Genomic DNA, 20806 nt, shown 5'->3' on the forward strand with positions numbered 1-20806 from the left:
CAAGCCGCGTGCCAACAGAATGAGAGTGCTCTTTAAAAATACTAATAAAAAAAACCCAGTTCCTCCCAACGGGTCACTCGCACTGAATCTCCATACACATCCATCTTGATTCTGAAGTGTGTGCATTCAATTTGTCTTCCCATTACATTTGGAATTGAAAGGAAGATCTAATTGTATTTAAGACTTCAAAAAGTTGCCAGAGTACCGGCATGTTTACCTCACTAGGTCTGGCCGTGGAATTCTCTGTACGAGTGCACGTGTATTACGTATATTTGTGCAAAGTTATAATGCTTAAATGTGACTTTAGATGGCAAGATGGTATCTCAGGTAGAGTAAATCTGAATTCATTATAGTCTGGCGGTGACTTTTTCTGCATTTCAATTATGGAACATATGAGCTCACCTTCAAATTTTACCTATGGGTTTAAATTAAAAATGCGCCCTTTAAAGTGTTACACTTAGGGCGCCCGGATGGTGCAGTCAGGTAAGCATCTGACTCCTGGTTTCAGCTCAGGTCATGGTCTCAGGGTCCTGTGACGGAGCCTTGAGTTGCAGTCCATGCTCAGCGGAGAGTCCGCCTGAGATTCTCTTCCTCTGCCCCACCCCCAGCTCCTACATGCTCTCTCTCTCTCTCAACTAAATAAAAACCTTAAAAAAAATTAAAATGTCAAACTTACTTTTGTTACCAAGAGAACGCTCTAGCTTCCCAGAGACACGGTTAATGTTCCTCAAAGATATCTCAATTAATGATCTCAAAGTATTCTTTCATTCCTAAAGTCTTTTATAGAGTGATCATCAACATATACGAGTTTGTCCTGTAACTATTGATTCCTGTAATCACACGCTAGAAAACAAGGCAAGGAGCAGAGGATTACCTCAAACCTCGCCTGGCCAAAAGCTTGAGGTGATCACCTGGTCTCTCCAGACAGCTCTAACCGAGTCCATTTTCATATACACAATGAACATAGTTGAACTCTTTTAACCTGTCATTTAACCAGGTCTCTAGACTGACGAACACTCTCCGATTCGTTCTTTAAAACACAATGAACACGATCCAGCAACTGCACTCTGGTATTTACCCAAAGGAGCTGAAGACTTATGTCTCCATAAAAACTTGCCCAGGAGTGATTATAGCGACTTTATACATAATTGCCAAAACTCAGAAGCAGCCAAGATGTCCTTCCATGGGTGAATGAACGAACAGACCGTGATTCACCCAGACAATGGAATATTATTCGGGGCTAAGAAGAAATGAGCTATCGAGCTATGAAAAGACAGAGAAAACTTACAAGCGTATTATTAAGTGAAAGAAACCAGTCTGAAAAGGCTACGTGCTGTATGATTATGACCCTGGAAAAGGTGAAACTACGCAGATGGTAAAAACCACCATGAGGTTTTTGCCATGAGGGAGAATAGGCAGGAAACAGGATCTTTAGGGCAGTGAAAATACTCTGTAGGACACCTCAACGATGGACATACGCCATCAAACATTTGTTGGCGCACACACAACACACAGCACCAAGAGTGAACCTTAACATAAACAGCACTTGCTGGATGACTATCACGTTCAATGTCGGCTCACGTACCAAGTGACATGGATGATGGGGAGACTGTGGCATGTGTGGGGGCAGGGGGCATATGGAAAAATGTCTGTACCTTCCTCTCAATTTTGCTGTGAACCTAAAACTGCTCTAAAAAAATAAGAGTCTGAGGCAGCCCTGGTGGCTCAGCGGTTTAGCGCCGCCTTCAGCCCAGGGCCTGATCCTGGAGACCCCGGATCGAGTCCTGCGTTGGGCTCCCGGCATGGAGCCTGCTTTTTCCTCTGCCTGTGTCTCTGCCTCTCTCTCTCTCTCTTTCTCTCAGGAATAAATAAAATACTTAAAAAAAATAAAAGTCTGTATAAAAAAAAAAAACCTAAAAATAAAAAAAATGTAATGACTAATATGTAAGACTCCCTGCTTGTGAAGAGTCAGCTAGTCAGTTTTGTGCCAATAACATCAGCTATTAAAAATATGGAATCAAGAAAAAATCTGCAGAGTAATGCACAAAGTGTGACTATGAAAAAGCTACTATTTCTGTGAAAAATCACTTGAGTGCTTTAAAAAGATCTGATAAAGACTAGTCGCTAATACAAAGTTGTGACGTTATAGATGAGTGAGACATCTGTAGGATATAGAGGAGACATAAATAGGAATAAAATCAAATGCCCAGAAAGATCTGCGTTAAAACTGCTTAGTAAATGAATGCATTTAAGTTCCTGTGCCAATGTAAAAAAATTAAACCTGGAAACTAAAGGAGAGGTCTTGTGGGTTTGGTTTCTGGAGGACAGACCACGACCCAGAACTTCAAATAGGAGACCCGCACTCAAAGCAAATGCCTGGGCTTTGTATCAAGATTGCCGATGTGGGTGTGAGCATGTAGGTGTATCTTTGGCTAAATTACCTGACCAAATACTGGCTTTCATCACATGAAGCTACATTTTATTTTTTTTTTGATTTTTATTTTATGACAGTCACAGAGAGAGAGAGAGAGAGAGGCAGAGACACAGGCAGAGGGAGAAGCAGGCTCCATGCACCGGGAGCCCGACGTGGGATTCGATCCCGGGTCTCCAGGATCCCGCCCTGGGCCAAAGGCAGGCGCCAAACCGCTGCGCCACCCAGGGATCCCTGAAGCTACATTTTAACCAGACAGGCTGGCTGTGTGCTATGCAGGTAAAGCTTTTGACCGAATTTTCACACTTTTCATGAAGTTACCATGCGATGGTGGCACATCCAACAATGGACAGAGAGCCCTGCTGACAGGTTTCCCGCCTCGTCGTTCACCAAGTCATTCTGATGCCACGTAAGTCTGCTCAACGCATGCGTAGGAACTGATAAGATTTTAGAGACTGTTTTATGTTGAGAGCACCAAGGATGATTTTCTTTTCATATATACCCATTGGGAATAAAATGGCTTGGACTCATCCTTGAATGAACGACTACTACTCAGAAGGTCACTCTTCAATGCACGTTTAACTTGATGAGTATATTCTATGAGCAACCGTCCCCCCATGATTAAAAACAACGAACCAAACAGAGTCCACCAGAATGTCTATCCCAGTAATCGGTCTATATGCAGAACCCTACTGCAATCAAATCCACCAGTCCAGGTAATTTAAAGATGTAATTGTGAGCATAGGTCGTAAAAATTGCTTATCTACAAAACACGGGAGCTTCTAGGTATTATGCTTTATCTATAAAATACCAGAATGTTGCAGCTTTTCACAAGGTATGGTCCTGTCATCCTAGAGAACTTTAAGATCGTTTCAGGGAATCTGCAGGGTCAAAACTATTTTTATAATAATATTCAGGCATCATCTGCCTTTTTCACAGTTATTCTCTCATGTGTGTACAGTGGATTTTTCCAGAGGCTAAATTTCATCTGATATTGCAACAGATTGAATGCAGAAGTTGATATGAAAATACAGCTGCATTCTGTTAAGCTAGACGTTAAAGAGATGTGAAAAAGTGCAAAATAATGCCGCTCATTTCCCTAAATTGTTTGGTTCAGAAAACAGTTATAAACAGTTGTTTTACACAAAAATGCCACTTGCGTTAGCATGTAAAAAACCTAGTACTTTTATTTTAAAACGAAATATTTAAAGGTCTTAAGTTTTAGTTTCTAACACAGTGAATATCAATCCGTAGATCTAACCCACGAGACAAAAGTCTGAGAACTGCTGTGTTGGATGGATTCTGTAACAGGAAAAAAATTTACTGACCTGAACGAGAACGAAGTACCGTTTTTTCCATCTTTTCCAAACCTTCTGTCCCAGGGCATACAGATATCTGGTAAGAAAAACAAGCAAAGAATATTTTAGATGAATAACGGTGCGGCTCTGCGTAATCGTGTTTCTTCCGTGTTTCTATTCCTGAGACTGGCCTGCTAAAGGCAAAGTGGAGTTCCTCTGAACGCCGAGACAGCACGTCGCTTCTGTGTTACAGGACGACTGAGCTTATCCTAGGTTCTTGAAAGGGAACTGACTTATGTGGCTCATCGATTTGTTAGTTCTTATGACAAACTGAGTGAAGTTGGAGCCAGAAAGGATGATGAAAGAACCAGTGGGAATTGCATTCTTCCGCGCACGTCTTCGGAGAGACCGAGGCGACAACTGGGGACAGGGCGCCCAGTGTCCCGGCTCTCCGATGACCGGGGCTGGGGAGTGCGGCCCACGGAGGCGGCGGCTACGGAGCCAAGGGTCACTGTCTGGCTAGCTGACCCCGAGTGAGGCCGGCACCCATCCCCGTTCCCGTTTCTTCGACTATCAACCGGAGGACTCGGTTTGCTGATTTCTGCGGTGTCTCCCAGTCTCGCGATTTGCTGGTTGAGCTGGTTTATGCAAGTATCTTGCTGCAAATTTTCCTGACCACGGAATTCAGACCGTAATGTGGGTGAGGAGGCCGTGGCATAATTCAACAGAGTCACAACCTGGGCTTTGGTTTAAGTTTGTGTTGCTGAGGGTAACAGGAGGTGAAATGAATAGTCAATCATTTGAGAATAGAACCTGTGTTCTCACTGAATATGTAGATACATACATCAAGGAAGAAAAAGAGGATGCTAAAAATTAATCAAGTGAAGCATATCATGGAGAGCTATTTTAAAATTTGACCATGGAACCTTAAACACACCTTCTACAACAGTGGGAAACACGGTTACAAGTTTGAAATGTGATGACTGCAGGCCTAATTTTTAAATTCAAGATTTTTCAATATTTTGTATATTTTGTAATATTCAATATTTTGTAATATTCAATATCACAGTCCTTTATTTCTGATGTGAAGGTTTATCACTGTAAGGGCTATGCAAACTAAATTTATTTGCAATTCTGAGTAATAAAAAAGTACTACGGTTAATCATTTATTTGGGGGCTTAAAAGTCTTGAGACTCTCGTTTTTATTTATTTTATTTTAATATTTATTTATTTAGAGAGAGTACGTGATCAGGGGAGAGGCAGAGGAGAGGCAGAGGAGCAGACTCCCTGCTGAGCGCAGAGCTCCCGTGGGGCTCCGTCCCACGACCCCGAGATCATGACTTGAGCCCAAACCAAGAGTCAGAAGCTCAAACGACGCAGCCACCCAGGTACACCCCCAGAGGCTTTCATGATTTTTAAAACTAAAATCTTGGCATGACTTTTTCGTTTCTGTCTTACTTACATAATTCTCTTTTGCAAAGCAAAGCAAACCTTCTCGCCCCATTTTTAAGAAGAAATGCAGGATGTTGGCTGAGGCATGTTGAAATGGATGGGCACTCTTTTTAAATTCTTTTTAATACCTCTTCCCCATCTGTCCAACCTCCAGCCCGCCCGGCTCTGGCAACCACCCACCCAGTCTCTGTATCTGTGAGCTTGGTGTCCTGGGTTCTGCATTTTCAGAATCAAGAAAACAAACATGCAATTACTCAAAGTGGAAATAAAAACTAGGCTTTTGCATGGGAAATCATCATCTGCACTGCCCAAATCAATTACGTAGTTTCTTCCAGACACATCCGCTAGCTGGGTAACTTCTGCTGGGCTTGCACCACACCCCTGACACCACGCTCCTGGGCATAACTCGAATTCATTTAGCATCCACGGCTACTGTTCTCAGCTGTTCACTGGCTCCTCCTGAGGTCCGTCCAACGCCCTTTGCCTCACCTGCGCTCTAGCCTCTAATTTCTCTTCTACGGTTTTGGTGACAGTGTTTCGCTGCTCTCTTTCTGCCTCTCCTGTGTCATTTCCCTCTCCTGAAAGGCACACACCCAAACTCCTCTCACAGGGTTAACAGCAATGACCTCAGGAGCTGGGTACTGTGGACACGACAGATGCAAGATGTACACCAAATGGTTGCCTCGGAGTCACAGAAGACATCTGGAGTCAGTCACCTTTGCCCGTGACCACAGCCCGCCTGTCCGCTCCGTCAAGTGTCTCGCTCAGCACGCTGCTCAGCACGCTGCTGGGTCATATGCAAGTGAAGGTGAACGGTGACATGCAAACCATCAACACCCCAAGCAAGTGTCGGCAAGTCTTCCTGGGAGCAACAGTCTTACACGAGGAGTACTACACCCGCTGCAACATCATTCAAAATCACGCACCAACAAACTGGGAATGACGATGTAGGAATTCTCCGACAACAGCAGAGCTGTGGGTGGACACATAGACGCGTACACTGGACATTGGGAGGTGTCATAAGAAATTGGATGAAAGACATTTGAGACTGGAACCAAGGAAGGCATTTGAATGTTGGGCCATGAGGTATTTTGGGGTGTTGCACTACGAGAAGGAATTTAATCAGCCATATATGGAAGTCACAACTGAACAAGCACGTCTAGAAAGTTGCTAGGCATGAATTGTACTAAGAAAAAAAAAAAGACAATTCAAAAAAAGATTAACTGCATAAAGGAAATGTCATAAATGCTATGTAGCAAAAATGATAGTTTCTGCTCTTCAGTTTCCACATTAGTCAGACAAAAATGTTATGAAATAAAATGGACACAAAAACATCAGAAAAGAGAACTATACTGAATAAGAACAATTGAATTCAACTTCAACAAATTTCAAAGTTTTTTCCACTCTAGGAATGATTAGTACCTAGTATCACTGTCTAGCTGCCTTTTTACTGGTATAAAATTAGATTCCAGGCGTGAGAGAAATTTAAGAGTGAAGAACAAGATGTTCATCAATATTGTTTAAAATAAAACCCCCAAAACCGTTAAAGAATCAAATGGTAAGGAAAGGGTAAATGGCCATTAAAAGTGATGCCAAGAAGGGAGGATATGGAAAAATTATTATAAAGCTAACTTAAAAAAAGCAGTCACATGAGCTTATAGTATATGCATAGGAAGAACATCCAGTAAGATGCACCAAAATGTTAAGCCTGCAGTTAATACCACGCTGGAGACTAAAGATGAATCTCACATATATACATGTATTTTTAATAATCTCTATGCCCGAGGTAGAGCTCGAACTCAGGACCTCAAGATCAAGAGTTGCATGCTCTACTGAACCAGCCAGGTGCTCCTTCATATCCTTCATATTGGTCTTTACGTCTTTACTTTTCCACTGAATTTCTTCGCTGAGCGTATCTTCCATTTTTTTTTTAAAGTAAGGTTTATTAGTAGAGTTTACATGAAGGAAGAATCATCCGCTTCAGGTGTGTGACCTGGTGAGTGTTGGCACAGGGAGGTCACCACCACCACAGTGGACTGACAGCCCATCTGCAGCCCTGCAACGTTCCCTTCTGGCCCCTTTATGATTCACCTCCTCCTCACATCCCCTCGCCCTGCAAGCGCTGTTCTGATTTCTGACTTTACGTGGTTTTCCACAATGCCATATAGATGGAAAAAGACAGTATGGAGCACATCGTATTTGCTCCTTTCAGTTAATAAAAGGCTTCTGAGATTCACCCCGTTGTCTATTATCAGGAGTTCATTCCTTCTCACTGATGAATATCATATTTCATTGTATGAAGTTACTTCAACATGTTTATCCATTTGCCAGTTGGTGGGTATTTGGATTGCTTTCACTTTTCTAGCAAATCATAAACAAAATTACTATAAACATGCATGTACAGGTGTTTGCGTGGGTCTGCGTTTTCTTTCCTCTCAGGTAAATACCTAGGAGCGGGATCACTGAATTATATGTGAAGTGTGTGCGTAACTTTACATGAAATTTCCAAACTGGTTCTCCAAAGTGGCTGTACAATTTCACACTACCACTAGCAATGTACGAGAGCACGGCTTATTTTCATTATCAGAAAGAAATTACCATTATGAGAAATTTGGGGACCATAATCATTATAGAGCCATAAGTCCTATCTCTGATATGACAAAGTCAAGTACCGTGACAAACATCCTTATCTTTGGTCTACAGCTACCCGAGTACAGTGGAACTCCTACAAGCTTTAACGGTTAAATGGTTTACGAGTTCTCAAGGCTATTCCCAAGTTTGTGGTTCAGTGGTCTTAGCTTTAGGAGGACTGAATTGTGGGGAGAGTAGGCAAAAAGCCGAAATCTTTTGACTATTTGGTCATCATCACATAGTCCATTTATTAGAAACTTCTATAAACATCAAAAGGTATTCTCTCGTCACCGATTTTTTTTTTTTTAATATTCAGTGTTAGGTTACAAATTCTCTTTTATGGATAAAAACCCAGTAATGTTGTTTTTATTTCAGAAAAATATACTAAAGTTACATTTAGCATATTATGCTCTACTAGGCAATAAGATTCAGTTCATTACACTTACATAGTGATACTGAGTATTCTTAATTATTTAAAAATGAGTTACTTTATATAGACTATATCCATTAACTATGTTTTAAAGAATTTGTATATATACATCAACTTGATTTCAAATAGTTATAGAATATAATTTGATCTTTCTTTAATGATTTAGAAAGGACCCTATAGCATCTCAGGGTCATTATTATGAACATCAATTATAACTGTATAATTCTGTAAAGGAGAACGTATGGTCGACAGGGCTAAATCTAGCAATGATATTAATTAAACAGATCTTTGAAAGCTATTTACCTGTCATCCATTTCTGTTTCATAAAGATAGTTTAGAGTTTTAAAAATCTATTATTAATATTATCCTTTCTAAATTCTAAACAAATTGGTTTTTTATTGCTTTATAGAATCTGATTCTACAATAAAGATGTAGAGACTATCTTCCAGGCAGTATATTCGTCATTCTGGACAGAGACTACCTTGGTTCATGTCCTATAGGTCTGTCGGGGAGTCGGCTCAGCAGTTATAATCTCCCTGAATATTTTGTAACCTGCTGAGTCATAATTAGCTTCTTCTGAATCTTGTATAATTAACTAAAATTAAAAAAAAAATTTCAAGGGTATGTAAATCAGACCTGCCAAATACCAGTCAAACTGGGAACACAGAGTTAACTGGGCTCTACGTGACAATTTATGATGTTATCCAGTAAAATAAATATTTATCATACAGCGTGAGAGCAACATTCTCCAATGCGCACTGCTAGGCTTTTTTCACCTTATTTTGAAGAGGTTTTAAAGAGGAAAGCCAGCGTTTTTTCTTTTTTTTTTTCCATAGGGTTTTCAACATTATTCATTTTCATCAACCTATCGAATTTGGTTTTAAACGAAGCATTTTTTATACTTATCCTTGTTAAATTATTTCAGCTAAGTAGCAAGTGGATGGAAAATGAAGGAACACATATCAGCCCTTTTCACAGTCCTACTACATTCTCCAGGTCTCTATTAGAGTATAGCCGTGGGGGAAAAAAATTCCTCACCTAAATTAAATTTGATCCAAGAATCATTTGAATGGGAGTAAGAGAGATATTCTTTTGTACACACATATTTGAAAAGAACGTATTTCCAATTCTGATTTGTACTAAAGATGTAACATTTTCTCCACTGAACCATTTCCAGTGCAGCACAATACTCTTGTAACTGGAGTATTTTGGATTACTTTAAAGTAACTGCTCAGATACTACTTAATAGTGTTTGCTTTCATCAATACATCCAACTTAAAGTATTAAGAAGCTGTTCCCTTTGAACAAAAAATTGCCTGCTTAACTTTAAAATCTTCTCTTCTTACATGGGATTAGGTGACAAAGAAATTAGCAGCACTGACACAAAGCTTGGATTTAACACATAAGACTTAAAGCCTTGAAGCATTTGGTTTTATAAATCAGTATAAACACAGCAATAATCTTAAAGAAGTAATCCCTCTTCTAGGTCTGCTTCTGATGGAGAGTGCAAGTAGTTCCAAAGAGACACAGTGACCACTGCTAGAAAACAAGGCACAAAACTGTGTACCAATGTTTCATTCGCCTAGGACCATTTTTTTTTTTTTTTGGTATTGCCAAGTATTCTTAGGTCATCCTCTATCCTCGAATATAGGCTATGGGACACTGAACTTTAAGATTTTTGACTGCACATTTAAAATAGGATGTGGGTGCTGTTAGGAAAAACGTCTTGTGAAGAGAAGGAAAGAGAAAATCAAAGAACTTTGATAAGGCCCACCAACAAGGCAAACAGGGCACTATTTTTCATCTTCTCTACCCATAGCTGCCTACAGTCACGGGAGACTCTCAACACCGCAAACGGCACAATCTTTATGATATCACTATGGTCCCTACAAGAGTCATGCGTTAATAAGCCAAGTTGCTTCTGAAAGTTTTCATTTTGTAGACAAAAGCAGAGCCTAAAAAAAAAAAAAAAAAAAAAAAAAAAGCAGAGCCTTTGTGAAATCCATCAGAATGCTTTGTGACAATAGGAATAAACGCTTTTGTTTGATCTGTGTTGCTCATTAACAAGATGTATTATTACCAATAAAATGGTCTCAAGAACAGAGTAAGAAAAACGGAGTTTGGTAAAAATGAGCTTCAAGCAAACAAGTATCGGTAACATTACTATGCCCCTCTGAACGTTTTTTTAAAAGGAGATTCACGTATCTCCTTCTGTGATTTGTCTTCCTTTAAGCCAAAATCCCTCCAAAATCATTATTAATAATAAACCACTTTTCTGTAAATGGTGTATATTTTCTGCTAATACATATGGGCACAGAGTTAATGAAACCTCAAGAACTCATTTTCCAATTAGTTCTCAAAATCGAGACTTAACTCCAGTTGCTGGCACAGTCCGTCTGAGCTCCAGCGAGCCCTGCGGTTTTCTAGTCAACAGACAGCTAACACGCTGTGCGCCGTATTTAAGACGGAAAATGGGACCGTGAAGTCGCTGGTCACAGCGGCCCAAGCCCCGTAACCCCCACTTTACAGACGCTTTCTGACTTGAAGATTGTCCAGAGAACGCTTCGCCATGCAACAAAGCCCCCGCACTGAAAGTCGCAGGTGAGCTTCGACTCGATTCGGCCGGTGGCCCACACTTCTAGTGGGAAGGAGGACGCGGCCGTGTACCCGCGCTGCGTCCATGCTGTGGGAGTTCATGGCCTCACTTCATGATGAAAGACCATCACTGATGAGCACCCGAGAGACACGACTGTGCGCAGAACGTGGGAATCCGTCAGCGCCCGGATGAGAGGACGATTCTGCTGACCGCTGGGGTCTGGCTCTTAACCCACAGCAATGGAACCATCCGTCCGCCCGCCGAGTGATGAAGTCTCCCTCGCACAGGGCTTCGGTTTTCAAGGAAAGACACAGAAAGGGGGAACATCGGTACAGAGAGGCCTCCGTCCTGGAAAGGGCCTTCTTGAGGAGAAGCCTCAGTCGAGGTCGAAAGAGCGACTAACGCGGCCTCAAGAACTGGGCCCCCGAGAGCTCGGCTGACATGTGGCGGGAGTGATCATCCACTTGTCAGGATGATTTTCGGGTCATTCTCCAACCTCCCAGACACCCGCGATCCCATTTAACGCACAACAATGCGGCGGCGGCGGCGGCGGCTCCGGGAGAGCCCAGGGGGCCGCTCACCCTCAGGCGCCCGCAGCCCGCAGCCCGCTGCTCGGCCTCGGCCTGGGGCCAGCGCGCCCTCCGCCCTTCACCGACCTTCACGACCCGCAGCGCAGCGCAGCCGAGGCGCGGGCCTGGGGCCTGGGGCCTGGGGCAGACCCAAGGGCGTTCGGAACCGCCTTGGAGACCACAGCGCCACCCGGCACCGAGACGCCCGGACCGAATCCTGCCCGGGGCCCGCGGCTCCCGAATTACGTGGGGCGCGGGCGGTGGGGAGGCGGGGAGGGCCCGTGGGGTGTCGGCGGACAGAGCCCCGCGGTCTGAGGGGCCCACGGTGAGGAGCCCCCCGCGGTCTGAGGGGCCCTCGGTGGGGAGCCCCCCGCGGTCTGAGGGGCCCACGGTGAGGAGCCCCCCGCGGTCTGAGGGGCCCACGGTGAGGAGCCCCCCGCGGTCTGAGGGGCCCACGGTGAGGAGCCCCCCGCGGTCTGAGGGGCCCTCGGTGGGGAGCCCCCCGCGGTCTGAGGGGCCCACGGTGGGGAGCCCCCCGCGGTCTGAGGGGCCCACGGTGAGGAGCCCCCCGCGGTCTGAGGGGCCCACGGTGAGGAGCCCCCCGCGGTCTGAGGGGCCCTCGGTGGGGAGCCCCCCGCGGTCTGAGGGGCCCACGGTGAGGAGCCCCCGCGGTCTGAGGGGCCCTCGGTGAGGAGCCCCCCGCGGTCTGAGGGGCCCACGGTGAGGAGCCCCCCGCGGTCTGAGGGGCCCACGGTGAGGAGCCCCCCGCGGTCTGAGGGGCCCTCGGTGAGGAGCCCCCCGCGGTCTGAGGGGCCCTCGGTGAGGAGCCCCCCGCGGTCTGAGGGGCCCTCGGTGGGGAGCCCCCCGCGGTCTGAGGGGCCCACGGTGAGGAGCCCCCCGCGGTCTGAGGGGCCCTCGGTGGGGAGCCCCCCGCGGTCTGAGGGGCCCTCGGTGGGGAGCCCCCCGCGGTCTGAGGGGCCCACGGTGAGGAGCCCCCCGCGGTCTGAGGGGCCCACGGTGAGGAGCCCCCCGCGGTCTGAGGGGCCCTCGGTGGGGAGCCCCCCGCGGTCTGAGGGGCCCACGGTGAGGAGCCCCCCGCGGTCTGAGGGGCCCACGGTGAGGAGCCCCCGCGGTCTGAGGGGCCCACGGTGAGGAGCCCCCGCGGTCTGAGGGGCCCACGGTGAGGAGCCCCCCGCGGTCTGAGGGGCCCTCGGTGGGGAGCCCCCCGCGGTCTGAGGGGCCCACGGTGGGGAGCCCCCCGCGGTCTGAGGGGCCCACGGTGAGGAGCCCCCCGCGGTCTGAGGGGCCCACGGTGAGGAGCCCCCCGCGGTCTGAGGGGCCCTCGGTGGGGAGCCCCCCGCGGTCTGAGGGGCCCACGGTGAGGAGCCCCCGCGGTCTGAGGGGCCCTCGGTGAGGAGCCCCCCGCGGTCTGAGGGGCCCACGGTGAGGAGCCCCCCGCGGTCTGAGGGGCCCACGGTGAGGAGCCCCCCGCGGTCTGAGGGGCCCTCGGTGAGGAGCCCCCCGCGGTCTGAGGGGCCCTCGGTGAGGAGCCCCCCGCGGTCTGAGGGGCCCTCGGTGGGGAGCCCCCCGCGGTCTGAGGGGCCCACGGTGAGGAGCCCCCCGCGGTCTGAGGGGCCCTCGGTGGGGAGCCCCCCGCGGTCTGAGGGGCCCTCGGTGGGGAGCCCCCCGCGGTCTGAGGGGCCCACGGTGAGGAGCCCCCCGCGGTCTGAGGGGCCCACGGTGAGGAGCCCCCCGCGGTCTGAGGGGCCCTCGGTGGGGAGCCCCCCGCGGTCTGAGGGGCCCACGGTGAGGAGCCCCCGCGGTCTGAGGGGCCCTCGGTGAGGAGCCCCCCGCGGTCTGAGGGGCCCACGGTGAGGAGCCCCCGCGGTCTGAGGGGCCCAGGCTGAGGAGCCCCCCGCGGTCTGAGGGGCCCACGGTGAGGAGCCCCCGCGGTCTGAGGGGCCCACGGTGAGGAGCCCCCCGCGGTCTGAGGGGCCCACGGTGAGGAGCCCCCCGCGGTCTGAGGGGCCCACGGTGAGGAGCCCCCCGCGGTCTGAGGGGCCCTCGGTGAGGAGCCCCCCGCGGTCTGAGGGGCCCACGGTGAGGAGCCCCCCGCGGTCTGAGGGGCCCACGGTGAGGAGCCCCCCGCGGTCTGAGGGGCCCTCGGTGAGGAGCCCCCCGCGGTCTGAGGGGCCCTCGGTGAGGAGCCCCCCGCGGTCTGAGGGGCCCTCGGTGGGGAGCCCCCCGCGGTCTGAGGGGCCCACGGTGAGGAGCCCCCCGCGGTCTGAGGGGCCCTCGGTGGGGAGCCCCCCGCGGTCTGAGGGGCCCTCGGTGGGGAGCCCCCCGCGGTCTGAGGGGCCCACGGTGAGGAGCCCCCCGCGGTCTGAGGGGCCCACGGTGAGGAGCCCCCGCGGTCTGAGGGGCCCACGGTGAGGAGCCCCCGCGGTCTGAGGGGCCCAGGCTGAGGAGCCCCCCGCGGTCTGAGGGGCCCACGGTGAGGAGCCCCCCGCGGTCTGAGGGGCCCACGGTGAGGAGCCCCCCGCGGTCTGAGGGGCCCACGGTGAGGAGCCCCCCGCGGTCTGAGGGGCCCACGGTGAGGAGCCCCCCGCGGTCTGAGGGGCCCACGGTGAGGAGCCCCCCGCGGTCTGAGGGGCCCAGGCTGAGGAGCCCCCCGCGGTCTGACGGGCTTGCCGGGAAGGACCCCAAGACTCCTGCTGTGGAACGGGCGTGCGGCCGTGGGCGCTGTGGAGCCTTCCCACGGCAACCCTGAGGTGAATGGGGGCGTCTTCACCGTCTCCCGAGCAGGTTCATAGGGCCGCGGCCCTCACAGGGGGTCCCCAGGGGTGCACCGGCTGCGGCCCGGCGCCTCCTCGGCGCCTCCTCGGAGCGGGCGGCCTGAGGCGCGGGGCGCGGTGTTCCTCCGCAGCGGTCGGTGCGGGCCACGGGCCACTCCCGACGCCACCGAAGCGCAGGGCGCGGCGCTGCGAGGGGACCCTCTGCGGAGGCCGAGGCCACCCAGTCACCCTGCGCGGGCCGCCGGGGGGCGCTGTCCCCGTGCTCACGGCCCGCCGGGGCGCTGCCCCCTAACGTCCCGCGGACTCCTGCCCCTGGAGGACAAGCGGGCAGCAGCTCTGCTGCGGGCCTTGGCGAGAGCGCGCCCAGGCAGTGCCCGGGTCAGGCCTCCCGGACGCCGCGCTCACACCGTCGCTTGGTTCCGCGGGGAGCACACGGCTGGCGCTGAGCGGCGTCCACCCGCCGCGCGGGGCAGGCGGCTCCGAGCGGGCCGCCCCGCAGACCCAGGCGCGCGCCTCCGCCCCTCGAGGCGGGCACAGGCGGCGGCCCTGCTCCCCGGCGCTCTGGGTCTCGGCGCCGGTCTGAGGGCCAGCCGTGGGGCGCCGGGCAGCCAGGCTGCGAGCACTCAGGCCGACGGTCCGGCCCGGCCCGTAGAGCGCTGCTCCTTGTACGAACCGCGGGGGCTCGGGCACGGCCAACAGGAGTCCCAGCGCGGGCCTGCGAGCTCGGAGCCGCGTCTTCCTGGCCCGCAGCGCCTTCCCGTTCGCCCGGCGTCGGCCCGCGGAGCCTGCTGAGCACCTTGATGCCCCGTCGCCCGAGCTAGCGGAGAACCGCAGGCCCCCGCCTCCCGGCACCCGGCGTGTCGTCAGGGCGGACGGTGGGCACAGGCGCCACCCAGGGCGCTTCGGCGGCGCGCGCGAGTCACCGACAGGCCCTCCGCGGTGCCGAGTTTCCCGGCGCGTCCGGCGCGTCCGGCGACGGGCGGGGGCGGGAATCCCGCAGCGGCAGCGGCAGCGGCAGCGGCAGGACGAGTCCCGGGGCCGCGGGGGGGGGGGGGGCGTGCGGGCCGCGGACGCACGGGGCCTCGGGACGGCCGCGCCTTCCTCCCAGACCGCGGGCAGGGACGGCCTCCAGCGCGCGCGGGCTCAGCCGGGCGGGACCGGTGCCCCCACCGAGCGCCGGCATTTCGCTCCGGACTGACGAGCATCCGGGCCACCGGGCCACGAGGGAAACACCGTCACTTGCAGCATCATCTCGCTACAGTCTCTAGACGCTTCCGTCGCGGGAAAAGCGAGCTTCTGCGACCCCTGGCTCATGGGCTCCGGGGACCACGTCGCGCTGCGCTGCGCTGCGGAGGAGCTCTCGCAGCTCTCGCTCTGGGAGGCCGCCGCCTGGTCTTCGAGCGAGGACACTTCTGGAGGGCTCCGCTCCCCGACAAAGTGCCCGCCCTTAAAGGACTCACCCTCAGCGGGTCGTCACAAGGGCGTCTGAATCCCGCCTGCCGTCCGGCCGGTTTCACCGACTCGCTTCCCTCCCAGCCTCGCGGGGCCAACACCGGGTCACCTGGGCTTCAGATCCACACCTCGTGGCCCATCTCATCTGTGGCCGCGGGGCTAGGTGGGGGGCCGCGGCCCAAGACGTGGGGCTCCGCCGCGGCGCCTCGACCGACCGTCCGTCGGGATAAGCTGCCTGACACACAGGCAGGGACCCAGCTTTGCCCTTGTCGGGCTCACCTTTCTCGGATCCTCTGCTCTTGAACTCGGGACACGAGAGCTGGGCCTAGATCCGGGTGGGGGCTCCCATCTGTAAACGCTGCCCGTTCTGCGGCCCACGGGCCCTTTCCTGGGCTCTGACCCCACGTACTGTTTCGTACACGCCCCCTGTTCCCCGTGCTCTGTCCTAGCCCAGCAGTCCCGCACTTCCTACAACCTCACTCGCTTCCCACAATTTAAACTAGTTTAGCTCTCGAGTCTCACGTCTCCATTTCTCCCCACCCCCCAGCTTGACCATCACCTTTCTCAGGGAACCCCTCCTTGGCACCCTTGGTGGGGTCACAAGCCGTTATTACGCACATTAGGCAGGATGTGGACACTTCCATCGCCCTGCCGCGGCCTAGAGCGCGCCATACCGGACCATGCGTCCTTGCAAGGGCCAGGGCCGCGTCGGCCACGACTCACCACTCCATCCCAGCACCGTGCCTTTTACAGCAGATGCTCCACAGACGTTTGGGGGATGACTACATGGCCGTTTCTAGGTCTGTCATTAGGAACTATTATAAGAACAGAAAGGAAGTAAATCTTCAGCAAAAATTTCTATGTGTCAAGGGAAGAGAAAATGCCTTGGGTAGACCCAGGATATTCCATGAAGTTGATATTTTTATACTTTTATTGAATCACGAGTATTCAAATAGTTTCAACAGAATGTTATTTTGGTATTTACCTTAATGCGGAAGATCAAAACCTAAGAGAAGCGTTGGCCGCTATGAAAGCAAACACAGGATTTTGGGAGTCCAGTCTAGCCACTACCCCGTTATCCACAAAAGGGACTCCTGCACTTTCTCTCTTTAAAGTTCCAACCTGGGGCTTGACCTCCCAGCCCTGAGGTGAGGAGTCGCTTGCCTGCCCCCCCCCACCCCCCCGGGCGGCGGCCAGGTGCCGGGAGTCGCCTGCACTTCAGGTGACACAGTGTGAACCAGGGCCCCAGAAACACGGGGCCTTTTAGTCAAAACGGAACGTGCTACGTCAAGCGATCTCAAAGTTCCCCCAGATTCTAACTCGACTAATAATCTTTACAAAAAGTTTGCTGACGTGTGGACATCGCAGGCATCTATCTCTGAGGAGGCCCAGTACTTTTTCACGGATTTTTCTCTTTTCTTTGTCTCCATCCTAGGCGTTCCTATTGGACACAGTGTCCGAACTGCAGCCGCAGACCATGCTGGCCGGGACGGCCGTCGGTGCCAGGATGCCACCACGGACCGCCCGGGAGACGCCGAGGGCGCCGGCTCCTGCGCTCACCCACCCCGCCAGCTAAGGCCAGGAGTCACCACGGTCACGGACATCCCTGCACGCGGAAGCGAGTATCAGGGGGAGCAATATATGCTCCTTCAGACAGATGAAACAGTGAACACAGTTACAGACAGAGGCAGGGAAGGAGAGGGAGAGCAGAGGAGGACACAAACAAGTGGTATTTTTACGTCCCCTCAACTACTTGGTGCCTGGGAGGACTTGCCCACTTGTCTCACACACAGAACAGCAGTATCTGCCCTGAGTGTGACCAACAGCGTCCCTACAGAAACAGAGTAAGGGACGTGGAGGGGCCTCCGCAGCTGTAAGGCACGAGGTCAATCCAGGGACCGTCGTCCCCGTTACAGCAGTAGGAGCAGGACACCCGGAAAAATATCCCCATCCAACTGCATTCTTTGAAGGACTTTCTGGAAAGCATGGGGGAGTGACAATACATTTTCCAGCTTTGACCATTAAAGACAACTTTCCAAGACTGGGACAAAAATGTGTCTGTCTTTCTAAAATCAAGTGTAACTAGGATATTTCACAAGTTACAACAAAACTAGTTCTCATTCATCAGGCAAAAGTCAATTTTCTGTAGCGTACATATGTGTTCCAGCTACTGAATTTCTTAGGTTCTTGAGAAATTCCTATTTACCAACAAATAAAAAAAATTCTAGAATACTATGGAAAAATGCACCCTGATATACAGTTTCTTTCTCACCTATGTCTATTTATTTGGGGGAGAATAACACAATAAAGGAAAGTGAATATAGTCTAATTAACCCCAGCCTCGTTGTACATGGCGGCACCTTAACTGGGCTACGCTTGTAAAATGTTTCCCATTATTTCATTTTAAAGCTTAAAAATTCCATTTATTTATTTGCCTATTAGACTATATTCACAGTACTTCTGCCTATGAATGCAGGATACAAAGAGAAATGAAATCAAGATAGTTAATACAAAAAAAAAAAGCAAAAAACCTTTGACATTTACAAAAGAAATTTGAAATTTCAAGTTTCAGGTATTTTTGGTTAAAAATGACCTTAGTGGCATCTATGATCATTTACCTACTACTAAGCATTAAAGTTTTTCTACATTAATTTGATAAGAAGTCTTGACAAGTTCGATATGTCCAAAGTGAACTACCACTTCACCTTCTCCTAACCTCTCTTCTTACGTTTTTTAAAAAAGAAAATGTCGTGAAGGTTACTGAATACTCCTTAAATAGTGCCACCTTTATCACCAAGTTCTCAAAGGACAAAAATGTTCTGTTTTCAGGGAATGCTTGCTCCATCTACTGGAGAGACACAGGACTACTTCCGTCAAACAAAACTACGACACCTCCAAAGATACTTTCCTTTAAAACAAAATCTGGTCCTTCTCCTTCCTGCACTTTAAGGCATGTGTCAGCACAGGAAATCAAGGTTCCCCCCCCAAGGTCAATGTATGTTATTTCAAACACATTCAAATACACGTTAGTTCAAATAACTCAACATTCCCTTCTTAATGGAATCGTTCGAGAGTTGTACATTCATAGGCAGAAGCGTATGTGAGATAGAAAAACACAGATGGAGCAAAGGAGATAAATGACCATTTTCTCTTTATGAAAAAATAGACCAGCATCTACTTTTAAGACAAATGGAAGCAGAGGCCCCCTGCCATGAATCCACACAGCTAGGGACAAAGATCAGAATTCTGCTCCACAAATTCGTACAGTATCAAGACTGCTTCACAGAAAAGAACTGATAAAGCCGTTCCAAAGGGATCTCTGAATTCTGAATTTTTTTCCTTTTTTTTTTTTTTGAGAGGCAGAGAAAGAGTGAGTGGGAGGGGGGCAGAGGCAGAGGGAGAGGGAGTCTCAAGCAGGCTGCATGCTCCTGCAGAGACCCAAGCAGGGCTCCGTCTCACGACCCTGAGGATCACGACCTGAGCTGAAGTCTAAGAGTCTGATGCTTATGCGTCCGAGCCACCCAGGCGCCCTACTCCCTGCATTTTTCTTAATAGTAAAAACCCCAGTAATAAAACACATGGTGCAAAAAAGATGAGTACATAGAAGAAGCTGACCTCTACCTTTTTCCCTCCAATTCTTTTTAGGCTGGCACCACCTGGACAGCAGAAGAACTGTAAAGAAATGTGAGATTTGTTCATTTTCAACTAAGAAGGCATAGTTTTTTCTTAAGGAAAATAAAATGAGGGGCTTGAAGGTCCAATTACGTCCTGGGGCTGGGGTTTGACTTGAGTCGCTGGCACACATGTATCTGCTTTTCAATGGGATGAGTGAATCAACAGAAACTTATCAATTACAACGTAACTATAATTGAGGAGAATCCAAAATATTTTCAGCATCTCAGAGTTCTCTTTCTACCTGCCTCTGCTCTACAATTAGAAGAAAACACACAAGGGGGCCTGGTGGTTCAGTCAGTTAAGCGTCTGCTCTCAGCTCAGGCCTTGGTCTCCGGGTCCCCAGATCAAGCCCTGCATCCGGCTTCCTGATCAGCAGAGTCTGCTCCTCCCCACCACCCGCTGGTCTCTCTCCAATAGATAAATAAAATCTTTTTTTTTTTTTTTTTTTGCAAGAAGGAAACAGACAACAAACTTACTTCAAAGACTGTACAGTTATCTTGGAAATAATGTCCTTTGGTGATAAATAGATTTACTCATCTATTTATCCATGAGAGACCCACAGAGAGGGAGGCAGAGACCCAGGCAGAGGGAGAAGGTAGCTCCCTGCAGGGAGCCCAATGCGGGACTCGATCCCAGGACCCTGGGGTCACAACCTGAGCCCAAGGCAGACGCTAACCCACTGAGCCACCAGGCGCCCCCGTCACACAGTTTATAAACACCTTCTGATACATCCATTGACTATTAACACCCTCTGACTCTGCCATCCGATTCATTTACCATTATCATTAATAGCGGAGGAACGGCCCCCAGCTGCGATGTCCACGGAGCAATCATGTTCCTGGAAGACTGTCCGCAGGGAGCACGCAGTCGTCTCCTCAGGTGGCTGAGATCAAGGCCACTCTGAGTGCTGGCGACGGGCGCCCTGTCCTGCCAGGAGGCCAGGCCCCAGGTGCGGCTCTTAAGATACAGTTCTCCCCTGGGACAAAGACTAAGAGCAAGGCAGTAGGGCCCCTCAACGGGGCCACCGAGTCAGGTCAGCCTTGGAGGAGAGCACGGCGACTGGGCAGCAGCAGGGGATGGCAACACACGGCTCCTCCTAGTCTTTGGGCTGCAACATCCCTCTTCCCTCGGCACGAACACTTACAGAAGGTCTACACTAGCTCCACCCAACAGAGAGATAAGGAAGGTCTGCACGGAGGGAACGGGAGTGAGGGGCACACAATGCACTACTGCGGCCTGGTAGGGACCAAGGATGGGAGAGATCTCCCGAGGAGGGAAAATGCACAGACTCCATGCTCCCTCTCAGGCGCCCGGGACTCCAGGAGCTCCTCCCTCCCAGGACCCCAGCTCTCCAGGAGGTCCTCCCCCCTCCTAAAACATTAAAGGGCTGGAGCTGTTAAGGGCAGCAGTGTGCCCTTCGGGTAGTTTCCATAAACTCTGGGAACACTGGAACAAAACTACTCATGAAAAAGAGAAC

At 50.9% G+C, this 20806-nt stretch overlaps 1 protein-coding gene across 4 annotated transcripts in view; it reads right to left on the reverse strand.

Moving 5' to 3' along the window:
* Positions 1-20806, reverse strand: part of CADPS2 (calcium dependent secretion activator 2) — a 447623-nt gene that overhangs the window by 153501 nt on the left and 273316 nt on the right. For all 4 annotated transcript variants that reach the window (XM_055314464.1, XM_055314463.1, XM_055314462.1 and 1 more), the window contains exon 9: positions 3760-3826. In XM_055314464.1, the coding sequence (XP_055170439.1) occupies positions 3760-3826 (67 nt within the window). The remainder of the gene's footprint in view (positions 1-3759; positions 3827-20806) is intronic.

The sequence above is a fragment of the Nyctereutes procyonoides genome, unplaced genomic scaffold (assembly GCF_905146905.1).
Source record: "Nyctereutes procyonoides isolate TBG_1078 unplaced genomic scaffold, NYPRO_anot_genome, whole genome shotgun sequence".
NCBI classification, from domain to species: domain Eukaryota; kingdom Metazoa; phylum Chordata; class Mammalia; order Carnivora; family Canidae; genus Nyctereutes; species Nyctereutes procyonoides.